The 21,745-nt window shown below is 33.8% G+C and overlaps 1 protein-coding gene across 2 annotated transcripts in view; it reads right to left on the minus strand.

Moving 5' to 3' along the window:
- LOC145269149 (non-lysosomal glucosylceramidase-like) overlaps nt 1-21,745 on the minus strand; it is a 238,349-nt gene that overhangs the window by 166,077 nt on the left and 50,527 nt on the right. For both annotated transcript variants that reach the window (XM_080124756.1, XM_080124759.1), the window contains exons 2-3: nt 17,435-17,523; nt 14,878-14,993 (exon numbers count right to left, since the gene is read on the minus strand). In XM_080124756.1, the coding sequence (XP_079980882.1) occupies nt 14,878-14,993; nt 17,435-17,523 (205 nt within the window). The remainder of the gene's footprint in view (nt 1-14,877; nt 14,994-17,434; nt 17,524-21,745) is intronic.

Consider the following 21,745-nt stretch of genomic DNA (forward strand, 5'->3'; position numbering starts at 1 on the left):
AACATGCCTCACTTCTAGATCTCTTTCTGACAACGGTTCCCGATAACTGTACAACAAATGCCCACAGCCCACTCGGGAATGCTGATCACGCTGTGATAATGGTAGAAATCAGCCTAAATTCTCGCCCTAAAACTGAAAACCCACTACTTAAAACAACGAGGTATTACAAAAAGGCTGATTGGGAAGCCATCAGGGAACTCATCAGAGATGCCCCATGGCAAAATATCTTTACTCTTCCAGCGGAACAGTGTGCAAATGAGACCACTGAATGGTTCAAAACTGCAATTGAAGCACATGTTCTTGCACGGAAATTCTATAGCAAGCCCCACTCTCCCAATGGTTTACTTCTGCTTGTGCAGCTGCCATTTGTCAAAAGCAGCATGCGTTCCGCAGATTCAACCGACATAAGTCCAGCTCAAATAAAGAGAAGTATATAGAAGCTAGAAATAATTGTAAGAGAGTGATAGAGACAGTTAAGACAGATTACTCTGAAACCACCAGAAAACGCATCGAAGCACAGAAATTAGGAACCCGAGATTTTTGGAAAATCTACAACAGCGTAGTAAATAATGGACAGTCAACTATTCCCCCACTATCAAACAATCATGAGGTTGCTTGCATGGCAAATGACAAGGCTAATCTGTTTGCCAGTCGGTTTGCCTCAAACTCCACACTGGACCCGGTACACCAATCCCTCCCTGATTTTCCTTTGAGAACAGACGCCACACTAGACGATTTGAAAATCATCCCTTCTCAGGTACATGCTATTATAAAAAACCTAGACACCTCAAAAGCATGTGGACCAGATCTTATCCCGGCTATGCTATTAAAAAAATGCTCTGCCGAGGTTGCTCCAGTTCTCTCCAAACTTTACAATAAATACCTTAACGAATCTTGCTTTCCCGACTGCTGGAAAACCGCTTCTGTGATACCAGTCTTTAAGAATTCTGGTGAAAGAACTGACTCACTAAATTATCGCCCCATCAGCCTCCTCCCGCTTTTCGCCAAAATATTTGAGTCCTTAGTTAATCAAGCCCTAGTCCAGCACCTAACAGCTGCTAAACTCTTGACTGACAAACAATATGGATTCAGGCAAGCCCGTTCAACAGCAGATATCTTAACTGTAGTTTCTGAATGTATATACCGTTCATTGGACAAAACAGGAGAGGGTAGAGCAGTAGCCCTTGATATATCTAAGGCTTTTGACAGGGTATGGCATGATGGTCTTCTAAGGAAAATTAGATCATATGGAATCACTGGAAGAATTCATAATGTAATTAAATCCTTCTTAAGTAAGAGAAAAATCCAAGTTGTCCTCGACGGTCGTACATCTAAACAATATGACATAAATGCGGGAGTACCTCAGGGGTCTATCCTTGGACCTCTATTATTCCTGATATTCATAAATATAAAATTGTTAAAATTGTTTGGGAGATGGGTATATTTGCCGATGACACCACTCTCTATAACAAATATGAGGGGAAAACAAATGAACACATATCTAAGGAAATGGCAGAAACACTAGAGGATGACCTCCAATCTGTAGTGAAATGAGGACAAAAATGGATGGTCACATTCAATGTTGCTAAGACTAAGCTTGTTTCCTTCAATAACTACAAGAAACCTTCTCTACCACCAATAGCAATGGCCAAGAACACATTGCCTGAAAGTACTTCTTTTAAACTCCTCGGCCTAACGTTTACAGGGAATATGAACTGGAATAGATACATTGAGAGAATTGCCAAGGCTGCTGCAAGGAAGGTTGGCTCCCTCTATCGTGCTAGAAAACTACTTACGCCTGAAAGTATCCTGTACCTCTATAAGGCCACCATTCGCCCATGTATGGAGTACTGTTGTCACATCTGGGCTGGTGCATCTGCTGCTTGTCTCTCGCTCCTGGACAGGGTTCAAAAGAGAGTCGCCAACCTGATAGGTCTTGAACTGTCATCTAGGCTTCAGCCTCTGACCCATTGACGAGATGTTGCATCCCTCTGCCTGTTCTACAAATACTTTAATGGTTGCTGCTCTGATGAACTGCAAATACTTGTACCTTGTACTTGTGAGAAAATTATATTGTTTTTGTACCAACCTAGATCTCTAATAAGAATATAGGGTTTGGGGAGTTGATTCATGAGGAAATTTAGGTCCATTTCCAAGATTGGATCACCTTGGGGAATATAGATAGAGCAGAGGTTTAGTAACTGATGAAAGGTTCTTTTAACCGCTGTTGCTTGTAATTTAGTTTGTAGTTGAATTGGGCTTTGTTGTATGTCATTCCTGATTAGGATTGATACACCCACAGATATTCTGTTTATGGAGTTGTGTATGTAGTTATATTAGGTGTAGTTATTTATTTTTATTTGATCCTCTTGTTTTTAAGAATGTTTCTTGGAGACAAATGGCAACTGGGTGTAGATTTGTTAAGAGTATAAGTTCATTTATGTTTACAATTAGGGATGTACCGATTATCAAATTGGTTGATTACAGATTAATCGACCTTAGATAATCGGCCGATTACCGATTAATAAGTTTTCTAATGCCGATTTATCAGCAAATTTTGGAGTCATAAATGATATTAATATTAATTATATTGTAAACGAAGACATGTCAACTCCCTCTTTTGATTGTCAGTGAAAATTTATCGAAGACATGCATCATCCACACCATATTATCAAATAACAAGCGTGATGCGCTGTTAACATGTAAACTTTTACAACTGCACTGAATTTAAGGCAAATGGATATAAGTATATGGAAAATTTCCCTCCTTTCTTTTCCTGTTAAATTAACATTATTATTCTTTACTTTAAATCATTGCCAAAGAAAATTATTACTTCATCTTGCAGTTTTCATGTTGAGGAATTGTACAGTAAACTGTGACAATGTGCGAACTGAAAAGAAAGCATTCTTCATCAGTCATACTCTTGTTCCTCATTTTTGGACTGTTGCTACCATTACATATATTTTTATTTTTATGGTTTAGATAATGTATATTTTATTGAGATAAATTACTAATTATATATCAGACATAATTTAAATATGTAAAAAATTAACTAAATACTTACAACTTTCAAGCACTATAGCAACCAGTTTCTGCTGGAAGTATTTTGATGTCAATCCTAATAATAATACAACTGCTTGCAAATTATGTCAAACCATCACATCAAAAGGTGGCAAATCAGAAAAACTTTTGCAACAACTAATATGTTAAACCATCTTAGAAAGGTTTATCCAAAAGAAGCAAAAGTTGCAAATAAAAAATTAAAGCACAATGAATATTCAGTGACAGACATTCCAAGAACTAGTGGAAACTGTGGAGAAATGCGTGACTTACCTGGATAGACCACGTGCGGGTCGGTCACCAAAAATAAAAAGCCTGTGTTGTTAAGAGGAGGGGCAGACTGTTGGCAGAAGTCAGTGCTGTCAGACGTGCTTTAGAGTTTTGTTATTATATGCTGTGTTCGATTGTTGGGAGAGAGAAAAGAGAAGAGGAGGAACCAAGAAGACATTCTGCAGATACTTGACTTTGTGAGCCTCCAGCAAAACACCAAACTACTATAGAATCAATATTGGGCAAAAAGAAACTTTAGGATATTAATGACCACAGGTCACAAGAGATCCATTTTATCTGATAAGAGAAATGCTGTTGATATTCAACTATATTCTATAACATCTGATTTTGCTTATTGCAAAACTTTGTTCAAATTACAGCATTCCATTAAAAAAGTACTTCACTACAAAATAATTTTCGATATATTTACAAAAGTACAATAAAAATTTAACTATCTTTATGCCAAAATTAGCAGCATTTTATGAACTATAGACATTTGGACAGCTACAACAGATAATGCGCCCTTTCAGTATTTGACAAGTCATTTGTTTTCAAATGACTTTGAACCATGCAGAGCTGTCCCATTCCTTGTTGCACACACAATAATAATACAGGTTAACTCAATTTTGCAAAAACAAACTCACTCAAGATGGTGGAATTCAACATATTATATACTGAAAATAAATTAAGAACAATGAAAAGCTCTTGTAATGTGTGCTGTTGATAAGATTTCTACTTTAACAACTTACCAATGGGGGCTTGTTCGAAAAAATATTCAGTTCCTGAGTTCATTTGAAGAAATCACCAAAGAAACAAGTTACAGAATATCAACCATATCAATGATGCCTATAAATTTAGCTGTGAGGTTATTTCTGTCAAAAGCTGTCCAATCTAATTCTAGTATTTTTGACTTTAATGGAATCCTTCTAACCATTGTTGAACCATTCAGGTTATCAATGAAAACAAGATTTTCATCCTATGTAAAAACTTGTGTATGTCTAGACCCATGATTTAAATATTAATTTTAAAAGATTGGCATAATAAATATATGTAGAATTCAATTCTACATCTATTTTCCACTGATGATAACGAAGCAGACTCAACAGGATACATTACCCTGTTGAGGGTGAAGAAGCACGAACAAGTGTAAATTACATGGCATCTTTGAAACGAACTGACAAAAAAAAAACAAACAAACAGTAAAACTGTCACAAAAGATGTTTTCATCATTCCTAGTATAAGAAAACTACAATTATTTTTAATTCAATTTCGGCCTTCATTTTTGAGGTGTCAAAAGTGAGCATCATTTATAATAACAAAATTGCACTGATGGACAATTTTTAAAGTATCATCAAATAAAACTGAATTGAATGATAGTAAATATGTAAAATTAATATAATTCTATACATAATGATTATTATACTTATTTTTAAAACAATTCCAACTGCAACTTACTTCATTATAAGTTGATAAAAAAGCTGATATGTTCAATTTTGGTGGCGGAAATAAAGTACCAAATTTCAAACATGTACTAATTTCAAAATCACACATCACTAAAAATGTTAAAATATACAGATCTGGAATATTGCATGCCAAGTCAATACATATTGTAGAATGCTATGTACTTCTTAAATAATATCCTCAAGAAAACGTAATAATTTTATGTAGAGTTTTTCATTTTTTTTAAGGCGATGTAATTAAGTAAACATACATGTTCAACATCAATTTGACTTCAATAAAAGAGAGAGTTTCATGTTATCAATGATAGAATCCTTTATACAATTGGTATTTCTTTGTAATTCTGTTGAATTCTTTGCTTGGCACTGATCACATTCATCCATTTGAGGTGGTTCCCTCATCTCCTTCCCCAGTCAAACACAGAGAAAAAACTTCAGTTGTCCTTCTTCAATGCTTGTAGCACAAATCACTTGTTTTGTATTGTTTATTAAATTAAGTGAAAGTACAGATAGTTAGTAAAATACCTTCTCCTCCACATGTTAAGAAATGAATTTCCAGAAAGTTCTCTGCCTAAACACTATTGTTTTAACATCATTTTATTTTTGTATTGGCTTTGTTCAAGTTAACTCTGTGATTTATTTCTGGTTTGTGTGAACCATTCTGCTTTATGTTAAATGCTCAGAAAAAGTCCCTTCTGATTAATGTTTACCAGTTTTAAAATAAGTAAACAAACTTGGCTGCTTTTCAGAATAACAGAATATTTTTTGTCTGGTAAACATTAATCAGAAAGGACTTTTTCATGGAATATATGTGAAGCAGAATGATTTCCACACTGAAATGTTTTAATAAGAGATTCATTCAGTTTTTTCATAGAGAATTGGGGACGCTATAAGATTTCTACGTTAACAACTTACAAATGGGAACTTGTTCAAAAAATTGTCCAATTATTAAGTCCATTTGAAGAAATTACCAAAGAAGCAAGTCACAGAACTTCCACCATATCGATGATAATACCTACAATTTTAGCTTTGAGGTTATTTCTTTCAAAAGCTGTCCAATCTAATTCTTATATTTTTTACTTTAGTGTAATCCCTACCACTGTTGAACAATTCAATGAAACAAGATTTTCATCCTATCTAAATGATAAAAACTTGTGTCTTCTTTTCTAGATCCAAATTTAAATTTCAAAAGAATGACATGGAAAACACTAAAAATTGGATTCTACATCTTCTACTTTCTACTGATGATAATGAAGCAGAATCAGCAGGATACACTTCTTCAAGTTCTGTTGAGGATCAAGAAGATCACAGAGAAAGTAAAACTGCATCTCTTTCCAGCCTGTTTGATGAATTAGCTTCAAATAAGCCTACAGTAACAAATGAAAACTTAGAGCAGGTAGAAGCGGAGTTAAATCTCCCGCCTGGAACTACAACAGAAATACAAGAATCACAATCTGAACTCAAAACTGAACTTATGGGTAAGTGCACAAAATAACTTGATCATTACGTAGCTTTACAACTACTTGCTAGAGGTGATGATCCATTTCAGTGGTGGAAGAAAACAGGAGACCTTATCACTGCTGAATAAACCGACTTTAAAACATTTAAGCGCATCACCTTCATCTGTGGAGAATGAGAGGCTCTTTAGTACAAGGAACAGAATGAGAATGGAGGAACTCTAATAATGTTTGTACATTCAACTTTAAATATTGAGAAGACTATGAGAGCAGAGGAGGCAAGCAGCAAAAAAGAATTACAATTTGTACTTTGTAGTTGGTTTGTAATTTCTTTTTTCTTATGGAATTATTTAAGCATATACATTTAAGAATTGTAAATTGTACTTTGCATTTTGTAATCTTAGTTAATAAAGTCAAAAAGCCAAAATATTAACCAGACACTTAAATGTTAAGTTAAATTATCAGTTACTATGTTAATGTGTCAAAGCTATCTGATGAGTTACTTGGCAGTGGTGGAATGATTTAAATTTAATAGGAAAGAGAAAAGTAAATTATCGACCGATTAATCGGTAAAATGATATATTACTGATTACCTGCCGATTAATTGGTACACCTCTATTTACAATGCTTAAAATAATACAATGGAATTGCCGCGGCTTAAAAGCCTCTGCAATTCCATTGTTTTATGTATTTATTTTATGCATTTCTTTTAATATTATTATTTCTTTTTCCGTTCAGTTAAATTTTGTTCGTCATTAGTATCCAATCTTTGTTTTTCTGTTTTTGTTGTTCTTTGTTTACAACATGGCAACTCGCGTGCTTTGGTCAGATTTTGATTTTTTCCATTTCTTCTGCTTTTGTCTTTGATTTTTTGTTTTAGCTTTGTTTTTTTTATTTTTTTTACATGGAAGTCACCACTTATCAAGGGCCAGAGGCCACTCAGAGATAAGGGTTATTGCATGTACAGTAATCAATGGGATAGTATCGCAGTAATCGTTAGTATTGGAGATTTGATAAAGTGTTTTACTTAAGGGGGCGGTTCATCAGGAATTTCTTTATGTTGGACTTGAAGACATCCAAGTTGTAGTCAGGTGAGGAACAGACAGACGGAAGAGAGTTCCACTGGCATGCACCTCTAAGAAAGAAGCTTTGTTCATGGAATCTACGTTTTGGTTTTGGCACAGTTAAAGAGTGGGGAAAATTTTTGACAGTGGTTTCAGCTAGATGGGTGTTTATTGTTAAAGATTGGCGAGGGGGACCAGTGATTGGAGCTCAGACGAGCACTTGACATGGAAGTAACGATAAAACAAAGACAGGCTCGCAATGTCTCTTCTGTGGGAGAGAGGTTGTAGGGAAGAGAAAAGGGCATCCCCTACTAAGCCACAAAGTCTATTTTGTACTCTGTCAAGGCAGGATAGGCTGTTTTTAGCAGCTCCTGGTCAGATGTGGCAGCAGTACTCCATCCTTGGAGGTACTTCGCTCTTATATAGATAGAGAATTGCATCAACAGTGAGATATCTTCTGGAGCGGTAGAAGGATCCTACTATTTTTCCAGCAACCTTGGCAACAGACTTGATGTACGTGTTCCATTTCAGGTCAGAAGTAAAGGTCAGTCCCAGAAGCTTATCAAAACATGGAGCCTCCCCTAGAAGAGAGGCATCCATTTCAATTGATGCCAGATGGGGATCAGAGCATTGATGATGTAAAGATAGGAGCTTGGTTTTAGATGCATTAAAAGTAACCAGCCACCTCTACCCCCACTGTACTACGCACTCAAGATCAGAGGAGAGAGAATCAGAGAGGACTTTGTCATTTATGGCCTTTGATAGATGGTCGTTTCATCAGCATAGATGTCAACGAATGATTGTTGTTTCTGGATATACTCATATCACGCACAGAACATGGATTTAAGACATCCGTATATTGCAAGCCTACCTTCACCGGACAATACCTTAACTTCAACTCCCATCACCCATACAGTATACAAACATGGAATCGCACGCTGCTTACAACATCGAGCAAAGACAATAAGTAGCGATACCATTACATACCACCAAGAAATGGTCAGGTTGAACTACTACCCCGATAGCATACTATCCACCAGACGTGTTAATAGTATAAGAGAGGAGAATGAAACCCAAAAACCTCCAACGGTCTGCCTACCATACATACGAGGCATCTCCGAAAAGATTCAGAGAATATGTGCCCCCTACAACATCAGAACGGTATTCAAGAGCGAGTCAACACTCAGACGACACCTGGTATGAGTGAAGCCCCACATGAAGGAGAACATGACCAAAAACTGCATATACTCCATCCCATGCAGTTACAGAAAGGTTTACAAGGGTGAAACATTCCGCCCCCTTAAAGTAAGGGTGGAAGAACACCGAAAAGCGGTAACTAAAGGGGAGACGGAAAAATCGGGTATAGTCAACCATGATGTAGAGGGTGGACCATCGCCCCCTATGGGATGAAGTAAAAATAATAAACAGAGAGACCCACTGGAAAGTGAGAAAACTTAAAGAAACAGCTCACATGCTCGGACATAACAACCTACTGAGTAAACCAAGCATAGAGCTGAATGCAATTTGGACACCTCTGATAGAGAGAGAAAACCTTGAATAACAACATAGGTTTAACATTAACAAAAAACAACTAAGAATTGTCCTAGTGACATATGGCCGAGTGGTCCTAGATGTTGTATCAAAGTTTACAGTTACCCAAAGGTGCTCAGTTCAATCCTGAACGACGGCAGTAAAAAGTAACATTCAAAACAGAGAATCAGCAACCAGAGCCTAGCTGGAGTCCGAACACGGTACCCCCATAATAAAGGGTTGGGTTCGAGACTCCTAACAAACGGTTCCCCAGTTCGATACAAAACGTGATGAAGGCCGGAGGGCAAAACGGCCGAAACGTTGTGACGATAACAACCAATCTGATTTTGTTTTCTCTAATTTTTGGAGGTGTAGTATCTTAAAATTTCTTTGGAAGTTTGACCATTCATTTGGTTTCAGATGCACTAGTTTTGATATTGAGGTTATGAAAAGATTTCATTTTTTTTCTATTCACTCACTTTGAATCTTCGTTGATCATACTTATCTGTCTGGTTGGGGGGGGGGGTTCCTACTCATGTATCCTTTGACTATTGCTGGGTAGGATATATTTCTTTTGTACTTTACTCCAAAGATTTTTTTTTTCCAGCATTCACATATTTTGAAGTACGCACGATGACCTCCTTGCAATTTGTACATTTGATCTTATGCCGTTCTTGTTCATTGTGGTTTGCTTCTTTTGATCCACATTTAGCGCATGTGGGCTAACCTCTGCAAATGTGTCTGTGATGCCCAAATTTTTGACATTTAAAACATCTAAGGTGATCTGGGTTGTATATTACTACAGTGATTTGAGTTATGTTGAATGTAAGGTATATTTGCATTATTTTTCCTTATAAAAATTCTTTCATGGTTGACAACTCCTTAATTGTGTAATTCATTCTGATTTTCTTCCTGGTTGGCAAGTGCTAATTCTCTGTTTCTGATGATTCCCTTCGATTTAATTTCTTATGTGGATTAGTTTTGATATTGAAATTATGAAAAGATTTCATTTTTTTCTATTCACTCACTTTGAATCTTCGTTTCAATTTCTATTCCATCTTCAGTTTTGACTGTTTTCGGTTTTATTTTATACTAGACTATCCGTGACCCATTGGGTCAGTATGTTATATTAATCATGGAATTCATGTATGAGCGTGACACTTGTGACGTAAAAAAAATAGTTTTTTTTGACATAACAGAAATATTTCTATGAAAGTATATCAAAATGAAAAATCACGGACGGATCACTCAAACATGAAAAAAAGATCCTCCCTATTCGTGTAAGGTTACCTATTTTTCCGATTAATCGCTCAAAAATCGAAAATTAAACATGATTTTCCTACGAATCGAACGCCGACGAAAGTCATTTAGCAGCAAAAACGCACATAAATCTACCGATGAGAAATATAAGAATGAAAAACCCATATTGGAATCCTTCAACCAAGTTATAGAAACTTAAAATCTAAAAAAAAAAAAAATTAATAAAACCTGAAACAAAAAAATAAAACCTAAATAAATAAAATAAAATAAAACTAATATTGAAACAGATTAGTAAATGTGTCAACAAATTCACCGTTCTCACACAACTATTTTGTATCTAGAAATGTAAAAAAATAAAAAAGGAAGGATGGAAGGAAAAGGGACAGATAGAGAGTAGTGGCTTTACTACAATTTTTCTTATGTTTGTTAACGGGTTAAAGTTTTTTGGTTGTAAGAAAATAGCGACAGTATAGTTGTAATAAAGAATAATTGCAAAAAAAACCCACTCTTCCCATGTTAAATAATAATTTCGAAATAATAATGTTAATATTTCAGTATGCAGGTCAGAATCTGCAAAAGAAGCGCTTTGTGTTTATTTATTTACGTTGTTATGGGTTAATATTTATGCACACATGCGCAACCGGATGTTGTAAACCAGAAAGTGGGTTACATCACTCGTTACAAGGTCATTTGAGTTTTATAATAATATAGATGGAATAGTATTTGTTCGATAAGGAAAGGGGATAGTTTTGACATAGTAGTTTCTTCCAATGATTCTATTATGTAGACTCTAGGGAATTTTTTGTCTTCCTCATTTTCCAAATCAGATAGAGCTTGTTTGGGTTTTTTTATTTTGTTTTATCATGGAGTTTATTTTGGTTTGCATTGTGCCCCCCCCCCCCCATCCATCTTGCGGCCCAATATTGGAACCTGTGAACATGGAAAACCCAATCACCTTGACAGATCAGGGCTACACAAGCAGTATACTGTATCAAATGAGAAACCCTGAACATCAATTAGTTTGATGATTGACCCTTATCCAGTGCCTTGTATTTTGTAGTTAGAGTGTTTTGTCATTTTTTTCATTTTACTTTAGAGGGAAATTATTGTTTTGTATTTTCTTTTTTCAAGTTGCTTTTTTTTTTCTTTTAGTAGTAGTTGATAGAGCTTGACCTGACCAACTGATTGATCGAATTGGGTCTCTCCGGCCTCTTGTCTAGCCTGGGTAAGGGCCAAAGTGATGTGTTGGAAGGTGAAGGTGCTTATCCCTGACTTACAAGTCCTTCACTTACCAAAATTCCATCCCATCCCAAGGCATCACAGGTGTCATCCATGACCAATAGGGACTTTTACTCTCTGAAGGGGGGGGGTAGTCTCTGTATTCTAATACCCCACTGACAGAGCCCATCATGTTTGAGAAAGAAAATAAGTATGTGTTGCAAGATTTTTGATATAATTAAAGGGTATAATTAAAAAAACTGGAATGTTTTATTTATTGACACTGGCAATAAGAACTGACCAATCAAATGGAGCCACGTTCTGCTAGCAACTAATCAGAAGTCAGAATTGCTCCATAAAAATATTGAATCTTTTATCATTCCTGCATATAATTGTTTTGTGTCCACATGAGAAAGATCTTTGTTGGCAAAAATTTTAAAGTTTGAGATTTATACCGAAAACTCTTCCTCTCAAGGTGTACACAATAGTTACCCATCGGAAACTCTTCTGAAATTAGACATGGCTTTCAATTCAAAAGTGTGAATCCAAGAAACACATTGACGTTCTTGCTCCTGAGCAATACAGCATTTAAAACACACCTTCTACAGTATTCAGCACTTTTCAATTAAAATATAGCACATGTCATACTTCATCATTACTTATATTTCTACAGAGCAACACAGAGATTCTTGTTGTGCATACAATACTACATAATGATAGGACAGCTTCCTTGCGAGTTATTTCAAGGTTTAGATTCTTGGTAGATTAGGTGGATGATGTTAGCCCAGCTAAGATATTCACCTCAGCAATATTATTTGTGGTATGCCAACAAAAAATATTACTCAAAACATCTTCATATACCTCTTATACTAAACAATAGTTAACAAAGCGAACAGTGATTTCTTTCTCCTTTGTCAGAAACATTGCTAATAGAATGTAAGAACTAAAGGATATAGTTAGGGAAAGTGAAAGTACATCAACTGTGCACTTTTTATTCTCCATCAGTGTGGACAAAGATGGTCATGTTGTGCAGCTGTATGATACGAACAACACACTCTCCTTAAAACCTTGTTTTAGCAACTATCCAATGATATCTGATGACTGAAGAGACTGTGTAGAATACAAGTTTCTGTTTCCTAGATAAACTAACAAGATCTAGGAGTCCATCAAGCAGAGTAAGTAGGTAACTCTGTGCTTGGGTACTATGCTCGATGTTTATGCACACAATAAGTTTCTATTTCTACCCAGAAAAAGTTATTTCTACCCAGAAAAAGTTATTTCTACCCAGAAAAAATTATTTCTACCCAGAAAAATAGAAGATTCTCTTCCATATATTAAGTCATGCTAGTGTAAATATAAAAATTTTATAAAAAAAAGAATCTTGTTAAAGACCATGTGTCAGGAGATTTGAATGGTTATGTGAGAAAGACCCCAGGTGATTCTGAACATGCGCATGGAAAAAAATGAATATGGTGATAGGAATACAAAAGGAGAAAGAATTTGGTTTTGCAATGGACATGTTGGTTGCTAATAAGTCATCTCGGGTTACGTAGGAATCTGGTACAGCAAAGCTCCACACTGTATTATGGCTATTGAAGTCACTAATAGTCAGGTAGGGTTTACATTCCATAGTGCAGTTGATAAATCATTTCAGCAAAACTGGAAGTGGTGTGTGGACAGATTTTACTGTCATTCTGCTAGTTTCTAGCTGCAGTATTTCCAGTCAGTCGACTTGTTCGAGTAACCTTTGACAATCTTTGTCTCACACATAATTAGCATTTCATACACCACACTGGAATTCTGGCTGAGGAGAATGTTTTATGTGTCTCTTGAAGGCATAGGATGTTAGCCTTGAAATTGGACAGGAAGTCAATTGGTTGCAGACATTCAGCATTGAAGCTGATAACTTTGAACAGTTGGGACATTTGAGTCTTCCCTTTTTACCTTCACGTGTTTTTTTGTTTTTTGTTTTTTTTTTTTTGCTGAAATGAGTGTTGTTTAGCAAGGAATGCCATGAAAAAGCTTGCAGCATGTCTGTCAGTAATACCATAACAACAAGGCAGCAAGGTAAATTGAACGCTATTAATCAACCACAGCAAAGAATGGACAGGATAATTCTAATCAACTGCTATTGAATGGTAAGCTGTTGAACAAGTAATGCAGATGAAGAGTGAGATTGCCATGGAACAATCAGATGGCATCTTCCTATCATTTATAATGGAAGAACTTAAAAATGGCATGAAGCACCTTAAACCTGGCAAGGCTTAAAGTTTAGATGGAATCAGTATAGAGATGATATAGTACAAGGACACGAATGGGTTCTGCTGCTCTGTAACAATTGTGCCACAGAGTATCAAATCCCTAAGGTCTGGAGAAAGGTTAAAGTGACTACACTCCTTAAGCAAGAGAAAGACCCAATTCTGGTTAATAGTTACTAACCTATATCCTTGCTCTGTGTCCTATTCAAGTTCTATGAATGAATGGCCCATTCTCACATGAATTGCCTCAATTGTAGAGTCCCAATTAACTCCTTTTGGCACCAAAAGAAGATCTCTGACAGGCTCTGAACTTCCCAGAAAGAGTGGGTAAAGTTCAACTAGGCCTGAGCAAAGGTTGCTAAAATACAGTACTAACTGCACAAATGGGGCTATGACAATGGATCTTGAGATGGAATGAAACGCTATGATGATGGGTATATCTACAAATCAGACTCACTCAACCTCATTCCAGGTATTCTTATTCACTAAACATTTGATCCACTGTCTCCTTCATTTCAATTTTTCTTTGATGCATCAGCTACCTCATTCCACCAGCATGTCACTATGCCTAACCACAAGTTTGGTCCATTATCTCCAACAGTGTATACTTCAGCTTCTTCTATGCTACCTGTAGTAGATCTGGTAGTCGAACATTTCATCACTTGATCTTTAAACTTGCATTTCATGTGTTCTTCAGTCAACATCCAATTTTCTCCTGAGAATAAACTCTTTACCTCATAAGCTTTCCTCAAATAATTGGTTTGAAATTGGCAAAAAATAAATAAAGCCTCAAGTAGGCAAATTTTGTGTGAAAAGCACTCTTCAAAGATGACATAACTGTTGAGGATTTATTTCCACTCAGAGTATAGGTGAAACTATCTAAACTTGCAGAGCATTTGTGATGCTAATCTGCATAGGAGTCATACTGATTGGTTATTGACCAATCATAGTGTTAGACAATATAGCCTTAGAAGACAGATTTTCTCGGTCTTGAGAGGATGAAGCTGATTGGCAGAGTGAAAAAGTAAGCCAAATATTTTGAAGTGTGATGAATTTGCTGATGAGTTTAAGTTCATAAACACCATGGTGTTAAGGGTCTTCATTATTGTTCATTAATGATGACATTAGTTTACCATTCATTAATGATGACATTAGTTTACCATTCATTAATGGTGACATTAGTTTACGATTCATTAATGATGACATTAGTTTACCATTCAAGTATTGTAAAAAATTAAAATCCTGGATTTTTCCAAACTCATAAAATCATCGGATAAAAAGCTCTGTAAAATAAATCAAATACCTGGTCAGCTTCAACTGTTGTATGATCATAGCAACCAGGAACCAATTGGAATCGGCAAAATTCACCTCGATAACCTCTACCTATTGTTCCACATCCAATACCACCAATCGGAGCACCTACAAATAAACAGAAAATAATCTAAAGAAAAATGTTCAATCTGTATTTTGGTTCACTTTTTGTACATCAGATTTTTATTTTTTGAAAATAGGAAAACATTTTTGTTGGAAAGAAAAACAATCAAATTAATTTTATCTAAAACAAAGCATTGTTGTATACTGAAAGTTGAATGATTTAGCTAATGTAATATAATTGTTAATTTGTGTGTGAATATTCTTAAAAGCTTTAATAGAATACCATCTTTATGAATCTTAGAATAGCCATACTGGTGTGGTACCTTGGTATAATGTTCAATTAGCTGTCTGGATTTTGTTGGTGATCTTAAATCGTGTTCTTGCAGTAGTGCTAGAATATTCATACCTACCCATCATCAATGCAACATGGTTTTTATCTGTTGGTAGTATTATATTATCTGATCATAATCACTTAATGACCAATCTTTCTTCCTTTGAGATGTTAGGTTTTGGAGACTGATTTCTAACTTTCAATCTTAGTTCATCTCCTTGAGCCTTCAGTTGGAACTATCATATCCGGGTATGGAATCTACTTGATGGGCGTGGTGATATTCAGAGCTTTGGTTAACACTGATTCCTCAGAGGTAGTCAGCTGGTCCCTAGTTTTGTTGACAATGATGCTTTTTGATGAATTGGATTCATATTCTTAACTTTCAATTTTCCAATCTGACGAGATTTGACTTACTGGAATTCTTACCTATATAACATATCCTGGTATTGTTGGATGTGAGTTCTGGCAGCAATTACTTTACTGGAAGAGGACGAACTTGCTTGTGATTTTGGTCTGTAACTGATGTTCCCTCTATTAGTTGTTGTGTATTCTTCTGACCCTTTGTGTTTTGGAACTAACTGTTTTATATCATGATATCTCTATAGGAATCTGAGGTTATCAGTCATTCTGGACAGTTTTGCTATTAGATTTTTTTCCATTGTTACATAATAAAGGTCCGTACTGCTTTGATATTATGTTAGGAAATTTTTCATTGATGATTTGTATTATTTGAATTATTCAGACAATTTGGACTGTTATATTCACAACATTTCAGCTGATGTAACCTATAACTTCTTCAGGGACAACTTTTCAAACTTAGAAACCTAATGATCAAATCTTTACATTGAACTCCAAGAACAATACAAAATTTCAAACTCAACCCTATATTCAGTTTAAAATTCTGTACAGGTTATATAGTTCAACTATTAGGTTCTCAAATTGAAAGTGATGCAATATTTATTTATCAATCCTCAGCTCAAAATTTCTGAAACATAAAAAATAACTTAATTACAAAATTAAATCAACTTTAATGCATTTGCGTTTTTAATAAAACAGCCATTTTCAATCTTTCATTAATAGTTGGAAAAACAAAAAAGTAATTAATTACTTGGTGATCCCTAGAATTTGGAAGCAATTTTAGTCAAATAGAAAGTCTTTTTTTAGATTTAAAATTCTTAGCAACTTTTCATGCATTAAAAGATTTAAATTTTGAAAGCTATTTCCATCCAATAATTTTATAAATAAAATTAGTTTTATAAGAATTTGATTCCATTAATAATTAATTAGTTTTATAAGAATTTGATTCCATTAATAATTAATTAGTTTTATAAGAATTTGATTCCATTAATAATTAATTAGTTTTATAAGAATTTGATTCCATTAATAATTTACTAACAAGTAATAATTACATTTGACTTTCAAAATCTTATTTAAAAATTAAAAAAAAACTAATATAGTTTAAAAGAAAAAATATTGTCCAAAAAAGCATAATACATATTGTATCTAGAATAAATTTGAGCGTTTTCTTTAGACTTGTCTTTTTCAGTGATATTTGTTGTTTTTATAGAAAGATTACTGAAACATACCAGTGATTGGTTGAGTTAGATCAGAAAGGGTATGCCTGAAATAATTAAATTTAAGCAGAAATGATTTGCTTGAGTCTGTCTTTATGATCAATTACAAATCTTAATAGCTTTCTCGAATTCTATTCTGCAACTAATAATCCAGCCAAAGATGAGGATTAATAAAATGACCTTGTTTCAGTATTCAGTCTGTCTTCGTTTCTTCTGTTCTTTTATAACCATATTTTAGTTATTAAAAATAACTTCTGACATGACTCCAGGCTCAAAAACGAATATTGAACATTGTCTTCAGAAAATTTAATATTGTATTATTTAGACTACTATTCACAAACTGTTGGCCAATGTAACTTCAAACCTTCTTCAGCTGCATCTGTTTGAACTGGTAAATATTTAAGTCAAACTTATGACCTGAAGAAAGTCAAAGATAACATCAATCGAAACGATATAAAAATACCAACCAAGATTAGAATAGTAATAGTCTGAATAAAATGAATTATTAATCCTCACCTCAATAATATTGTAATTAAAATTTTGTGTAAGCATATCTCCAATATCTTTAAGAATATAATTACCATATATTGGTTGATAAGTTAAAGCATTCATGTGGTCAATATAAGGTTTCCTGCCATCTTTCTGCTTCTTTAGCCATAGTTTACAGTACCTATTAATAGAAATGATTGTAGTAAAGAAAAACATTGAAAGACAAGCAACAGCTTTAATATAAACATATAAAAATGTATATAACATCATATAATATTTAATAGAAATATTCAAATTTAAATTTTTTTTTATAAAAAAGAAAACAGAAAAAAATGGGTCATTATAATCAGTTGTAACACAAGTTCAAATCTTGTGATCTTTTATTTTAATGTTTCATGCTTGTATTTTATCATCTAGTTTGTTACTAGTAATTCCCACTGATCATAAAGATGCTGATATACAGATTTCAAGAGGGCCATACTAAAACAGTAATATTTTAAAAATTGTCGCAGTGTGTGCCCATTTGTTTACAATCAATCACAAACACGCCTGTCGGCAGACAAACACATTAAAGACACACCCCAATCACGTGCTAAAAATAGAGAAAATTTTTCTTGCTTATCTCAATAACAAAGAAAAAACACAAACTTCCTTTTTTCACAGATCCAGCAAAAACAACCAACTTTAATTTTGGATAGAGATTAATATATACACAGTCACTAAATACCCTAAACATTTTTGACTCTAAGAAATCTGGCCAGGAATTAATAGTAATCATTTGAATGTTTAATGAGCCCATTCAAGTAACCTGTTTGCCTTTTCATAAAGCGGGCAACCTTTTTGGCAATCAACATCTCGGCAGGGAGACTCCCAAATCCCAACAGACATGCTCTTGTCAAATCACTGAGCCTAGCAACTGTGAGATCCAACAGCAGCAGTATCCATATAGTCCTTTTTAGGACTAACTGCCAAACTATTAATGCGATTCAAACTGTCCTTTTAAGGACAATTCACAAACTACCTGAATGTGATACATACTTTACTCTTCACTGCTGTCTGCCTTCCGAGACTCCCTCTCTCAGCCTACTACTCCAGCTCCTGCTTTGACTCCTCCTTCCTACATTGCCAACTCCAATGGTTCCAGCTACCAGCTACAGTGCCTGTCAACATCTGCCTCCTTGCTCTAGTATTCACTGATGTCCAACCACCTGTTCCCGTGCTCACTGAGGTCCAGCTACCACTTTCAGTTCTCACTGATTCCGAACCATCTGTTCCAGTACCTAGTCGACGTCCAGCACATCATCATATCTCAGGGACACGTGAAATTCAATCCCGAGAGATGTCTATCCTCACTCCAAAATAACCCAGATACACGATTTGCATTGCCTTACGATTTTCAGGTTTCCTGTAGTAAACACACAATATCGTCTTTAATCGTTCACCTGTATTTGTCATTGCTTTGCTGTAACCTCTTTGCCTTGTGTCTACTTTCTTAGTTTTAGTTTTTACAGTTGATTGACACCTCACCTATCGATCCACTGCAACAAAATCAAAGAACTTAAAATACCATTATTTTGTTTAGAAATGAATATATTTTGATATGGATCAATAAATTATATATATATATATATATACACTTAAAAATGTTAACACTGTCATCAAGGCATTTTCACAATTTTGTGAAGAATTGGGGTGCTTTTTAAACATTCATTACCACACCTCCATAAGGAATTTTGTCATATTTTGAAAATAATTAGAAATTAAGTTCTTAATTCTAGTGGGAGTACAAATAAAATGACCTATTTATTTTTCATATGTCAAAAAAATACTTCAATATGACAAGTATTGAACATTAAAAAGATATTTTGTACTCTGAGTGGATCAATCTTTTTACTTTTTTGTACATTAAAATTATAATTCTATCTTGTTTTATCTTTTTGCAGTAATAATTTTTAATTACTCTATCCAAAAGAATATGGTTTCCATTTCAATAATACAGTTGATGGCAGCAGAAGATATAAACAAACCTGCAATTTTTACAAACTATGTTTACAAGCAATATATTTGAAAAAAAAAAAAGAAAAAAGAAATTTAAAAATTAAAATTAAAGGTAATGTAATTTCTGATTATTTTATAAAGTAGTAAATCCTGTGAGTAATACTATTTTTCAATATTTAAAAAAATATTTTTCAATATTTAAAAAAATATTTTTCAAACCGAAAAGTTATCATAAAAAACAAATTTTAATTATTTTACCTACCACTAACCCTTGGTTTGAGTGACAAACCCACCTCTCCAAAATATCATCCATTGACTGTACTATTCACCCTAAATCTGAGTGACAAGTCTCCCTCAAAATAAACTTCCATAACCTACAACTAATCCAAAGTCTGATTTGCAAACAAAAACACTTTTAGAACCAGACAATCATATTAAAAAAAAAAAAGCATCTCTTCTTCCTCCAAAATATGCAGAATTTATCTTCTATAGAAAAAATGGTTAACTACCCTAAAACGCTAGAAAGCTCTGAAAAATAGGGGGATGTTTTACATTATATTTTTATGGAAAACTGATTCCCAACTCTAAATTAATTGTTTTTGTTTCAAGGTGTTTACATGTAATTACCTAAAAAAAAATTTTTAAATGGAATTTTATATTTTATGATAGTGGGGACGATTGCAAAATACAATCTATAATAATACCAAAGAAATCTTGCCATATATTAATTTTAAGACAGTTCTAGTATTAGATTTTAGTACATAAAATGCATTACAATACGACTTCATTTCTTTTTTGATGAGCATATGGTATTGCAGCATATTAACATCTATTTACTACAGGGAAACTGAATTTCTAGAGATTTTCAATGGCATATTCTGATCCCTTGCACAAAAATACATTCAAATGGCAAATTTCATTTTTTAATCCGGTGTTTTGACAATGCTATAAAAATGTAAAAAACGTATATGGTCTTAAAAAAGAAGTTCTAGTATTAATGCAAAATATTTTAGTATCAAGGTTTTGAGAGAATTCTCAATTTGCTTATATTCTTCATTGAGATGTTGTGAATTAGATATAGAAACCAATTATGAAGCCCGTTATAATTTGCTTGTTGAGCAGAGAGTAAAAATATGTTTGCACTTGGGGTTTAGAAGCATATATCATGTGCTAACTGTTGAAATAAAACTTATGACCAGCCAAAGTTGCACTTCCATGTCTTTTTTACATATTGTTGTTTTACTGATGTCTGTTTTATTGTTTTACTGATGTCTGAGGGTAAATGGAATTTTGCCCAATATTTGGACTGATTTGATCTAATAATTATTTCATTATTATTTTCATAAATTTGTAAGGATTTTTCATTTGTTTGAAGCCTGAATTTCTAGTTATACACTGTGAAAATTGGCAATGTTGAAGTCATAATTCAGTTTCTAAATAAACTACTCAAATAACCTTGATTCAGTAAAGATGCATGTCCACATTAAAATTTTTTAGGCAGAAAGAAAATAAATTTAGGATTGAGATACATAGTCTTTCATATGTAAAATTTATGGAAGATTTGGTCTTTTTTTTATCAGTTTGTTCAAGCTGTTGAACATTTTAGTTATCCATATTCAAAGGGAGCAGTATAAAGAAATAAAAAAAAAATAAGCTTCTAATCCCATAGTTATTTTATTTACCCATAAAACAGACAACTTAAAAAAAAGGATACCCTTCTCCTCCATCTGTCTTTATCAATCATTTCAATCCATCAAATGAATCCATCATTGGCAAAAAAATAGCAAAGTGTAGCAAGATATGTAAAAAGACAGTTAAGATATTGCATCTAAACAGTCTGAATTTTCATCCAAGGTGACTTTAAATCTGTCTGGCATCATCACATAATCCTAAATCTTCCCTGAAAAGTATTTAAGGATACGTGTTAAACATTTTTTTTTTTAATTTATAATTTTTAACATGTAAAATCTCATTAAATCAAAAAAATTATAACATAACTGTCGGATCACAAAATAAAATGAAAACGTTTTTAACCATAAATGAAAAAAATTCAATAACTAAAATTTTTTTACATATCTTTTAAATAGTATTTTTTAAACTTATTTTAGTTATGTTATTGCAGTTGATTTTAATAAATACTCTAAATAAGCAAATTGAATATGCATTTATTAAAGGGAAAAACAAACACATGATAATTTTATTATATTGTTAAGGCTCTTCTCTTTTGCCTGTAACAGTAATCTATAAAAAAAATGAAGAGCATTAACAATACAAATGCGTGTCATCACAAACAAACAAAAAACAACTGAGTTCTGAAATGATTGTGGATAGGACATTGGTTCAAACTTTGATTTTATAAATCACCATCATGTTGGCAACATCTATGTTAGTGGTGTTTATCACCT

This window comes from Euprymna scolopes, chromosome 4 (assembly GCF_053919585.1).
Source record: "Euprymna scolopes isolate OS-2025 chromosome 4, ASM5391958v1, whole genome shotgun sequence".
Lineage (NCBI taxonomy): Eukaryota > Metazoa > Mollusca > Cephalopoda > Sepiida > Sepiolidae > Euprymna > Euprymna scolopes.